A 9,788-nucleotide genomic window follows, 5' to 3' on the forward strand; every position below is an offset into this window, starting at 1 on the left:
GCAGAGAAAAAAAAGTCAGGTGCCGACGGCGGGGAAATCTTTGGTTTCTCGGAGATCCATCCATCTCTCCGCTTGCTCGACACTGCATGGTTTTATACAAGTCTTTGCAGCTGCTCTAGTATCCACCCTATTGCACTCCTCCGGCTCTTGCTTCACTTGGACGCGCTCTCTTTAGTTTCCCTCGCCCTCTCCGCTCTTTCACTCGGTCATACTCATATCCATCATGGCGACGAATTCTATCAAGCTTTTGACTGGCAACAGTCACCCGGAACTGGCCAATTTGGTAGCAGATAGGTGCGTTCGAGCCTTTTGCGTCCTTATCACGGATATTGACTAATTGGAACATTTTGCCTCGCAGGCTCGGTATCGAACTGACCAAGATCATGGTCCTGCAGTACTCGAACCAGGAAACGAGCGTGACAATTGGAGAGAGTGTCCGAGATGAGGACGGTATGAGCCCCTTACCGGCTCTCCCCTTGTTCTGAGGCCTTTTTTGGGCAATTGAAAGTTGACTGGCGTCCCTGTTCGTCGGTTATAGTATTCATCCTGCAATCCACCCGGCCGAACGACATCAACGACGGACTGATGGAGTTGCTTATCATGATCAATGCCTGCAAGACCGCTTCCGCGCGACGTATCACAGCTGTCATTCCAAACTTTCCCTATGCTCGCCAGGACAAGAAAGACAAGAGCCGTGCGCCCATCACGGCCAAACTCATGGCAAACATGCTGCAAACAGCTGGCTGCAACCATGTCATCACCATGGACCTCCACGCCAGTCAAATCCAGGGCTTCTTTAACGTCCCCGTTGACAACCTCTATGCTGAGCCCAGTATGCTTAAGTGGATCCGGGAGAACCTTGACGTGAGCAACTGCGTGATTGTCAGTCCTGACGCTGGTGGTGCTAAGCGGTAAGTGAATAATATCTTTATTACATGCAATGCCCCCCGAGTTCGTGGTCCTGACTACTTGAGTCCAGAGCGACTGCAATCGCCGATCGACTTGATCTTCAGTTCGCCCTTATCCACAAGGAACGCCCCCGTCCCAACGAAGTCTCCCGCATGGTCCTCGTCGGCAGCGTGAAAGATAAAGTTGCCATCATTGTTGATGATATGGCTGATACATGCGGAACACTTGTCAAGGCCGCCGACACAGTGATGCAGCACGGCGCAAAGGAGGTCAATGCAATTGTTGTCCACGGTATCCTTTCGGGCAAAGCCATTGACAATGTGAACAACAGCTGCTTGAAGCGCATTGTCGTGACCAATACTGTCCCTCACAAGGAGAAGAAGGAGCTCTGTGACAAGATCGAGACCATTGATATTAGTCCCACGCTCGCCGAAGCTTGCCGCCGAACTCACAACGGCGAGTCCGTGAGCTTCCTGTTCTCCCACACGGTTGCCTAGGATTTTTTTTCTCGTCGTCATGTGGGGTCTTTGTGGGGGAATTTCCGAAATATTGTGCATTACATCTCTTGATTTCTCTTTGATATGATACAACCGCAAGTAATGAAGCATGAGCCAGAAACAAATTTTCTTAGGAGTCTGTTTGATCAGGTCAAAAAGTTGACGGCGTCTTTATCTTTTTATTTTCCCAGAAATGTTGAGTTCATGCATCTGTGTATATACCTTAATATCCGTCGGAGTTCATTGTTTTGGATGGACTTGTTTACGTTTAGACGATTTTGGTTTACTAAGTGACGGGTCCCAATAGTCCTTGACGTTTCTCTTTGACCATATAATCCTACTAGTCGTTATCATAAGGACCATTTGATTTTTTTATTCTAGAAACCTGCTGGACATGTTAACCTTGGGCAGACCATGTCTCTTGTCGTGTATTTACTGAGATCAATCGGGCTCCGTTGATTTCATATATCCTTAACACTTTAGATCTAATAAATATCGCGCCCGCGCTTTCTGTTCGGCGGAATAAAGAAGTCTTAATACAGAATATACTAAGAAATAAACCGGTTTGCGCATCGACTATCGTCTAGTACCCTTAAGGCCTAGGGTTGAAATTATTTGCGACCAATGCATTTGGCCGAAAGGGAATTAAGTTATGGATGTGATTAGCACAGATACATACTTTGAACATTAAGCTAGCTGCGGCTGGATAGATCATGAAAGAGCATTTTAATTCTTTTAATCCACAGTCCAGCATGAGGAAAGCAAAAGAGATAAAGTGATGAGTTCTAAAATAGATCGGCACAACACGACTTGCTTCGTTCGTTTGCTCCTTTCTTCTCCCTGAGGTCTGGAAGAAAGACACTCTTCCCTCCAAAAGAGTATCTCGCTCCGACTCAATGCGACACGCTACCCTGATGTTTCTTTTTACTAGAATATGAAAAGAAAGATGCAGTGGACATAGGAGAAGGTAGGTATGACCGTCGATGTCTTGAGATTTCTTAATCCGTTTTTGTGCATTTCCTTTCCTTTCCCTAGCCATAACAGAGAGACGTACGTAACCCGACCATTAGAAACCCCTCGGAGAAAGAAAGAATAGAAACCAAAACACCCTCTACTTCCTCATGGAAGACGCCCGTCGCTTGCGGAGCTCGTCCTTCTTGGCCTTCTCTTCGTGGACGCGGCTGGCGAGGAGCTTGGCGTAGTCGTTACTGTATATGTTAGCTAGGTCGTACGATGATTGCCGGTCGAGGTGACTTACGCAGCTTCGCGGGCAGCCTCAGCGCGGCGGCGCTTGAGAGCAATCCTGTGACGCTTGCGCTGGAGACGCTGGGGAGTCACCAGACGCTGGATCTTGGGGGCCTTGGTGTAGTCCTTCTTGCCCTCCTTGGTGACGGTGCGGCGGATGACGAACTTGCGGACGTCGTCCTTCTTGTCAAGACCGAAGAAGTTGCGGATCTTGGTGGCGCGCTTGGGGCCGAGACGCTTGGGAACGACAGTGTCGGTAAGACCGGGAAGCTCGCCCTCACCCTGCTTGACAATGCTGAGGGCAAGGACGGCGAGGTCCTGACCAGTGATGGCACCACGAACGCTCTTGCGCTTGCGCTCACCAGTGCGGCGAGGGCGGTAGCAGCTGTGGCCGTCGGAGAGGAGGAGGCGGGTACGGGTGGGGAGGAGAACTGTACGAGGAACGAGTGAGTTTCTTGCTTTGTCGTGGGAGCCGGATTGTTTGCGGCGAGTCGTTACATACCACCCTGCTTCATGGGGAAACCTATAAAATAAAATCGTTAGCTATTTGTTCCTCTGCCGAGTTTGACGATTTCCCCGCGCGACAAGTTAATTTCGGTGTCGTATCCATAATCCACGCCCAAACGCCAGAATTGCAACCAAATATCGGAAGATCCAGTCGTACCTTGCTTGTCGTTACCACCAGTGATCTTGAAGAGGTAACCCTTGAATTCGTCACCGAGAGAGTCGCCGGGAACCTAATAACCAGAAAGACGCCGCATCAGCCACCAATTCTCATTTCATTCACCGTGCGTTCTTCATTTGTGTTTTCTTTTGCGTAGGACGGATATGTGCTTCGGGAATAGATGGATGGTTCGACTGACTTCGGTGCCCATGCGCTTCTCCATGAAAGGACGAAGCTTGCGCTCATCGTCGATTTCGACGATCTTCTGCGACCCATTGGCCGGGTAGGAAATGTTGAGCTTCATCTTGACGGTGATGCGCGGTCAAGACGGAGGGCGCGGGATTGTCGACGGTCGAAGTGGTGCGTTCGGTCGTTCAAGCGAAAGCAAGTGTGGATTTTTGTGTCGATTTCCTTTTGGTGTAGCGAGAATTCGGTCTGTGGGTGGCTGACTCAGCCACTAACCTAGAACGGTTAGTGCTTCGGTAGGGCTCTTAGTCAGTTGACGCCTGAGGCTGTCGCAACAGAGCTAAAGCTTTATTCAGGCATCAATTCCGATCTTCTCTTCCAAAATCGATTTGAATCTTCAGAAAATCGTTCCAATGGGACAAGTACAGTACACCGGGTCCTAGATAATAGCAGATGGACCTTTTTGAACAACTTCGGGGCTCTATGCTCGCAGAATTTCTAGTTTTTCCTGACACCTTCCTCTTCCGCAGCAGTACGTAGACTAGGTGACGCAATCCACCGACATCCTCCAGTCTCCGTGCGGTTAAATCTCCAGGAGAACGTCCATGATAGTTGCCGTTAGCCTTACAGCTTACAAGGAAATCTCCCCCTTTCTCTTTCTTCCACTTCCCCCTGAGGCATGTATATATCCACTTCCTCCCAATATCGTTAGAATAGTACTTTATCATTCATTTGCTTCCACCACTCTTTTTTCTCTTCTCCCCGCTCTTCTTTCTTCCTCCGTTCGCGGTTCGGAGTCTCACGCGACACACTGGATATCCACCCCGGGCCATATCCGGCTCTCGATTTTCCAATCTCCATTCAGCTCTTTAAGAAACCAACAATACAGAGTCTTCTAGCCTCAAATTCCCGGCTTGTGACCAATTTTCTAGTATCATACTGGGCAGTTCGGGGTCCATATTTCTATAAGAACGCCGCCGATTCCCGATTTCTCCAGTTCTACTTTCTAGGCGCTGAGCCTGGCTATCGCGGATAGCTGTGTCCTGCGTATGCGTCTTTTCTGTCTGATTATGCGCCCGAAAATGAGGCTTACCAGCAAGTTTCACATCGTTTGCGCCTTTGCGGTGTTTAGCATCCTGCTTTCTGCCTTGTTTCTCGGCTCGCAGCGCTTCTACTACCGCAGGGTCGGCACCGCGGACCAGCCAACCGTGGAGTTCCAGGCGCCAGCCTCACCTGACCGCAGACTGGTTGTATTTGGCGATACATGGAGTGATAACAATGCCAAAGAGATTCAGGGTGGGAAAGTCTGGACCGACTGGCTCTGCTCTTTTGTAAGTCTTGACTGCAGCCGGGCAGTGCGGATGTACCGGGGCTTAGCTAACTGAATGACTTCGCAGTTCTCATGTCATCATGAGAATCTTGCACAAACTGCCAAATCTCTGAAGGGGACCTATATAGGATCTGTCGTGGATAATGAGGAACTTGCAGGCACCTTCCTCAACTTGTACAAGTCCCCGTTGTCTGACTTCAGAGCCCAGGTCAAACAGTGGGTGGACACTGAGACAAAGGCTATCCAGCAACTGGACGACGCAGTCATTCATGATCGCCGCAATCGCACCATTGTGGTAGTCTCCTTTGGGGTTTGGGACTTGTGGAACATGATAGAGAAGGACTACGAGACAGCTACCAAGTCAATTGACCACATCGTTGAAGTTATTATGGAACAGTTCGAGGTACTATCTCAGCACTGGGGGGACGACGACCTCAAGATCATCCTGACACTGGTTCCGGATGTGACTTTCCTTCCGGCCTTCCGCCCGCACGGAGACCAGAACGTTTCTCAATACAAAGAGACCGTCAAGCTCGTTTCTCACTGGAACAGCAAACTACGAAGCGCGGTGGAACAATGGGGAAAGGGGACGATTTACCTTTTCGATACAGAATCGTTCGTCTCCGATCTTATTCGAGACCGCCAGCTCTTCATGGCGGGCGTGGAAGAATCCAACGGGCTGGGGAAGAACCAAGATCCCGGCTGGGAGAATGTTGAGGACCCTTGCGTCGAAAGCAGTCAGCAGTGGGTGGTGACATCAGAGAGCAAGCGCTGCGAACACCCAGACAAGTATCTTTTCTGGTAAGGATGAACGATTACTCTCTCACGTTTGGGAATTCTATTGACATGTGTTTCTAGGAACGAGATGCATCTTGGTCCCTCTGCACACCGACTCATGGGCACAGAAGTGTTCCACGGAATCGAGGAGATGTGGCTCCGATAGCCGGAATGCAGATTACTAATTGAGAGGTTAGGGTGCTTGGAGAGATACATGTCCTGATCGCATATCGAGTTACGATCCATTGCATCGATAGGGGACATGCACGGTCCTGCGGAATACTATAGACAGCGGCCCGTTCCCGAAACGACTCAGAAGCGAGCGAACGGAGAGGACGGAGAGCTGCGTCTCCGGCTGAATTCGCTCGGCCGCTCAGACACCGGTTCCAGCCGCTACTACTAGTCGGTTAGTAGGTCTTAAAGTAAGACACGGTGTTCACAAATGATTGGAATTGGAACAGAATGACGACCAGCGGTTGGGTACGTGCGGGCTTGACATGGTGGTAGTATGACTGCAGAAATTGAAAGGAAACGGCCCAACCGAGGCTCAAAAAAAAGGGTCCAAAGGTCGAGGTTGTAAGGCGATGATGAAATATGTAGCTGCGTGGGGGTGCAGGTGGGATCGGAATGTGAGAGAACCCAGTAGGAATCCAAGCTCCAAAATCCAGTTTCCCAGAACAGAATTCCAAATCTCGAAGATCACATATCGTAAAGGGTAACGGCGAAACGTAGCAGCCGCGCAGCAGCCGGGCCCCAGTCCGGCCTCAAGTGACAGCCGGGGGGGGGGGGGCGGATCTGCCTGGAGTTCTTTGTTCTCTTATTCTTTGCTTCTTTCTTTGTCTTTCGGAGATTTGTTGGTGCCGGCGCAGTTGTGGTTGGCAGAGGTAAGCCTGGGCAGCACTACTGGTTGCCTGGAAGAGCGCTACTAGCGATTACTGGCAATTCACTGGTCCAAGCCTGGCTCTGTAGTCACACCAAAAGCCGAAGCTATTCTGTATTGGTGCAAGGCCATTGGGTGGTGACCTCCTGCAGCGCCGCATGCGGGCAGAACAAAGAAGGGCCCCAGTGAACAATACTACTTCTGGTCTGCGGCTGCTCTTCGTGTCCTGGTCACCGTCAATCGCGTCCACGACGGGTCGTATGGAGTATTTCCAGCTTGGACATTGCTACCCTGCCTCCAGAGTGTCTCCCGGACCTATCTGCCAGGCCCAATTCCTGGTTGTCCCGCTTTCCATCTCCAGTTTGCGTACAATCAAAATGTCTCATTCCCTGTTTGGCGACTTTTCTCGTCAGACACCTTGGCCGAGTGGGACCAACCAACAGCCTAGAAACAAAGAAGCAATGATCCAGGGTCGGCGAGGAAAGAGGCTAAGGTGAGGTTGGTCTTTAATTGAACAAAGGACTTGAGAAGCCAATCCCAGCTGGCCCATAGTCTAGTTAACTGCTTGTCCCTCCAGACTAACCCCATCAAAGAAACACAAAAGAGAATCACGAATTGGATTAGTGTGCTGGCGAATTTTATTATTTATTTTTATCTATTTCATTTGATTATTGTGACCCTTCAAGCACGAGACTGCAGTCATCGCTCCAGGCCTTTATACATACCGGGTTTCTTTCTTCCTTTCTTCTTACCTCCTCCCCTCACTGCTTGTTCCTTTCTTCGGTCTGTCTTGCTCTGTCGTTTCTTTCAACAACTGCTCTACCTCGTCTGCTCACCTTCGCCTCTCTACTCACTGGATTTCGCATTAAATAGATGTCTTACGATCGAGTTCTCCCCAAGCCTCCTGCTCTGCATCATGACTCTTCTCTGCCTAGACCGACCAGCAACCTTCTCGAACACAAGATAATGAACAACGATGCTACCATGGCCGACCTTCGAGTTCCCTCCTATAGCTACTCTGAAAGCCTGCCAAAGGTCGATCTCTTGTCTCTTCATCGGTCTAGGGTTAGCGCGGAAAAGGATCTATCCAGTCCCTCGACTGCCCTCGAACCTACCAAGCCGACTTCAACCCACTCCATCAAGACAATCCCAATGCGGGAACGCCCATCCGTAGCAGACCGCTCAAAATCGTCCAGTCCAGTGAAGTCGACAGCGCAGGGCCAGAGAGAATCCGTCACACAGTTCTGTCTTTGCCAGCCGGACCCCAAGATTCCTCGACCACGCAATGGTATGTGATAATCGTTAACTGCTTGCATGAAATGATGGAACCAGAACCAGACGGATACTGAGTCTCATTACTTTCAGCTTTCATTCTATACCGCCAGCATTACCAAGGAGTAGTGGTGGCTCAGAACCCGGGCTTGGCTAATCCCGACATTTCTAAAATTATTGGCGAGCAATGGAGGAAGCTCCCACAAGCGACGAAAGATGAGTGGAAGGCTCTGGCAGAGGTACCAAAATCCAAGGAAGCGGTAATGCCGCGCTATTGCCCAGGCCACTAATGGGAAAGCAGGAAGAGAAAGCGCGACACCAGCAGCAATATCCCGAGTACCGTTACCAACCCCGTCGATACGGCCGCGATGGGTCTTCAAGGAGCCTGGGCTCGGGGCTGAGCCATAATCCCCCAGGTTCCACCATCTGTAACAGGTGTGGAGGCCGGATCATGAACCCACCAGTTTCCCCAGATACTATTTTTCCTGGCGGCTCCGTAAGCAGGAGGAGGCCTTCACTTGCGGAGCAGGGGTCGAGTCGGAACTATAGTGTGGACCAAGGATCAAGAGGCGTAAAGCACAGAAGTCATGGTCATGCAGAACATCGTCCTTCTCGTGCACGGCAATGGGAGGAAAACGGATCTGTTTCCCCAGACTCGAAGCGACGCCGAACAAACCCTGACTCCCATGTGCCATTCAGGGCGGGCTTCCACCGCGACAAGAGTCCACCAAATTCACCCTACTCAATGTCCCCTCATGCAGGTCGCACAGATAGCTCGAGCGCGCCCCGGGGACTCAGCATCAGCCATAGCCTTGCAATGCAGGCGCCACGTGGTCTTCATCCAGTGAAAGAACACCCGCAACCGGATCCTAGCCTAACACTCCCACCTCTGAAGACATCGGCCTCCATGGCAGGGTCCATGACGCCCGCCACCCCATTCTCGCAGGACGGTTTTCATAAGGATAAAGAATCAGCTGTGATGAGCATCCCGTTCCTTAACAAGATCAAACTGCTGGCCAAGATATCACCTCAACTCCCTATGCCCTGCCGCGAAGGTGACCCTAGGCGACGCGGACCCGTCATTGCCCTCGATGGGCAAGATGCAGGATTGGTGAAGACCGTTACGGAATACTTGAGCAACGCCCTGTCCAAGGAAGGCAAGTTCCAGGTCCGCGTCTTCGACGGTCCCGAGATCTCAGAGCCAAAGCCAAAACGAGAAGGCAGCGTCGAGTCCGGGGAAATGGGCGACAAGCAGGTCGAGTACTTCAGCCGCATTTCTAAATGGCACCAGGTCTCTGAAGAGATCAAAAGTTTTGTCAAGTCCGAACCGCTGCGCCGCTCCACGGATTCTGGTTCAGCAAACGAGGATGACAAATCCCCTCATGTCTCACCGAAGACCATCGGCCCTAACAAAGCCACGGAAGTGAACATAAGCTCCCCGCCTTCCTCTAGCGAGAACGGATCAGAAGCTGCATCATCCCCGCCAGAGACTACATTTACCCCCAACCCAAGCTCCACCGCTTTACCGGTGGCAATAGTTCCGCGATATCAGCTTACAACAGCTGACGCATATGCATGCATGGTTCCTATAGCTGACCAATACAACGTGGCCGATCACTGGCAGTGGATGGCAGCTCTCTGGCGCGGCGCCGTGGGACCAGATATCACGGTCTACATCCGGGAATGCGATATACAAGAGTTGAAGCAAGTCGGAAACCCAGTTGAAATCCGCCTGCAGGATGCCAAGACAGTTGTCGTGCGGAGACTCGCGAATGCCCCTGGTCCGAAGGAGCTGGAGGAAAAAGTTCTTAAGCGATTAGGTTTCGAAATTGAAGATTACATTACGCAGTAAAAAGGGCGTGTAGATTTAAATTTTTACTGTTTTCAGCGCAGTGCGTCGTTAGTTTAGCATACAGGTGGGACTACTGGGAGGGCATCTGTTCGCGATCCATATCTGCATGCGGCGGACTACTCGAAGTTTTTTTTTTTCTATTTTTTTTTTTTTTTTTTTTTTTTTTTTTTTTTTTT

At 50.7% G+C, this 9,788-nt stretch overlaps 5 protein-coding genes across 5 annotated transcripts; 4 read left to right on the forward strand and 1 right to left on the reverse strand.

The window, feature by feature from the left end:
* Positions 1–53: 53 nt before the first annotated feature.
* Positions 54–1,781, forward strand: BDW70DRAFT_116183 (ribose-phosphate diphosphokinase). The gene is made up of 4 exons (XM_073734645.1): positions 54–294; positions 359–450; positions 539–911; positions 980–1,781. Exons 1-4 carry the CDS (start codon positions 224–226, stop codon positions 1,404–1,406), a joined length of 963 nt encoding a protein of 320 aa, XP_073598883.1. The 5' UTR covers positions 54–223; the 3' UTR covers positions 1,407–1,781.
* Positions 1,782–2,068: 287 nt separating this feature from the next.
* Positions 2,069–3,691, reverse strand: BDW70DRAFT_130304 (40S ribosomal protein eS6). The gene is made up of 5 exons (XM_073735787.1): positions 3,515–3,691; positions 3,316–3,388; positions 3,154–3,174; positions 2,665–3,082; positions 2,069–2,614 (listed from the first exon to the last, which is right to left on the reverse strand). Exons 1-5 carry the CDS (start codon positions 3,617–3,619, stop codon positions 2,518–2,520), a joined length of 714 nt encoding a protein of 237 aa, XP_073598884.1. The 5' UTR covers positions 3,620–3,691; the 3' UTR covers positions 2,069–2,517.
* A 435-nt stretch (positions 3,692–4,126) lies between these two features.
* On the forward strand, positions 4,127–6,271 carry BDW70DRAFT_130306 (uncharacterized protein). The gene is made up of 3 exons (XM_073735788.1): positions 4,127–4,832; positions 4,899–5,632; positions 5,690–6,271. Exons 1-3 carry the CDS (start codon positions 4,551–4,553, stop codon positions 5,772–5,774), a joined length of 1,101 nt encoding a protein of 366 aa, XP_073598885.1. The 5' UTR covers positions 4,127–4,550; the 3' UTR covers positions 5,775–6,271.
* A 330-nt stretch (positions 6,272–6,601) lies between these two features.
* BDW70DRAFT_130307 (uncharacterized protein) lies at positions 6,602–7,059 on the forward strand. Its single transcript, XM_073735789.1, has one exon. The coding sequence runs from the start codon at positions 6,647–6,649 to the stop codon at positions 6,983–6,985; it is 339 nt and encodes a 112-aa protein (XP_073598886.1). The 5' UTR covers positions 6,602–6,646; the 3' UTR covers positions 6,986–7,059.
* A 413-nt stretch (positions 7,060–7,472) lies between these two features.
* On the forward strand, positions 7,473–9,612 carry BDW70DRAFT_157201 (putative HMG box transcriptional regulator; the record flags this gene model as incomplete). The annotated part of the gene is made up of 3 exons (XM_073740312.1): positions 7,473–7,776; positions 7,854–7,999; positions 8,062–9,612. 3 exons carry the CDS (start codon positions 7,473–7,475, stop codon positions 9,610–9,612), a joined length of 2,001 nt encoding a protein of 666 aa, XP_073598887.1.
* Between the last annotated feature and the right edge of the window lie 176 nt (positions 9,613–9,788).

The sequence above is a fragment of the Aspergillus foveolatus genome (genome assembly GCF_047715535.1).
Source record: "Aspergillus foveolatus strain CBS 279.81 unplaced genomic scaffold BDW70scaffold_8, whole genome shotgun sequence".
NCBI classification, from domain to species: Eukaryota; Fungi; Ascomycota; class Eurotiomycetes; order Eurotiales; family Aspergillaceae; genus Aspergillus; species Aspergillus foveolatus.

What these genes read in the sequence shown, in the direction of transcription:
- BDW70DRAFT_130307 (XM_073735789.1), top strand. Translation starts at nt 6,647, where the DNA reads ATGCGGGCAGAACAAAGAAGGGCCCCAGTGAACAATACTACTTCTGGT.
- BDW70DRAFT_130306 (XM_073735788.1), top strand. Translation starts at nt 4,551, where the DNA reads ATGCGTCTTTTCTGTCTGATTATGCGCCCGAAAATGAGGCTTACCAGC. An exon ending in CCGACTGGCTCTGCTCTTTT is followed by an intron (nt 4,833 to 4,898) that starts GTAAGTCTTGAC and finishes ATGACTTCGCAG; the next exon opens with TTCTCATGTCATCATGAGAA. An exon ending in CCAGACAAGTATCTTTTCTG is followed by an intron (nt 5,633 to 5,689) that starts GTAAGGATGAAC and finishes ATGTGTTTCTAG; the next exon opens with GAACGAGATGCATCTTGGTC.
- BDW70DRAFT_130304 (XM_073735787.1), bottom strand. Translation starts at nt 3,619, where the DNA reads ATGAAGCTCAACATTTCCTACCCGGCCAATGGGTCGCAGAAGATCGTC. An exon ending in TGGTGGTAACGACAAGCAAG is followed by an intron (nt 3,175 to 3,315) that starts GTACGACTGGAT and finishes TTTATTTTATAG; the next exon opens with GTTTCCCCATGAAGCAGGGT. An exon ending in TTTCCCCATGAAGCAGGGTG is followed by an intron (nt 3,083 to 3,153) that starts GTATGTAACGAC and finishes TTCCTCGTACAG; the next exon opens with TTCTCCTCCCCACCCGTACC.
- BDW70DRAFT_116183 (XM_073734645.1), top strand. Translation starts at nt 224, where the DNA reads ATGGCGACGAATTCTATCAAGCTTTTGACTGGCAACAGTCACCCGGAA. An exon ending in GCCAATTTGGTAGCAGATAG is followed by an intron (nt 295 to 358) that starts GTGCGTTCGAGC and finishes TTTGCCTCGCAG; the next exon opens with GCTCGGTATCGAACTGACCA. An exon ending in GAGTGTCCGAGATGAGGACG is followed by an intron (nt 451 to 538) that starts GTATGAGCCCCT and finishes CGTCGGTTATAG; the next exon opens with TATTCATCCTGCAATCCACC.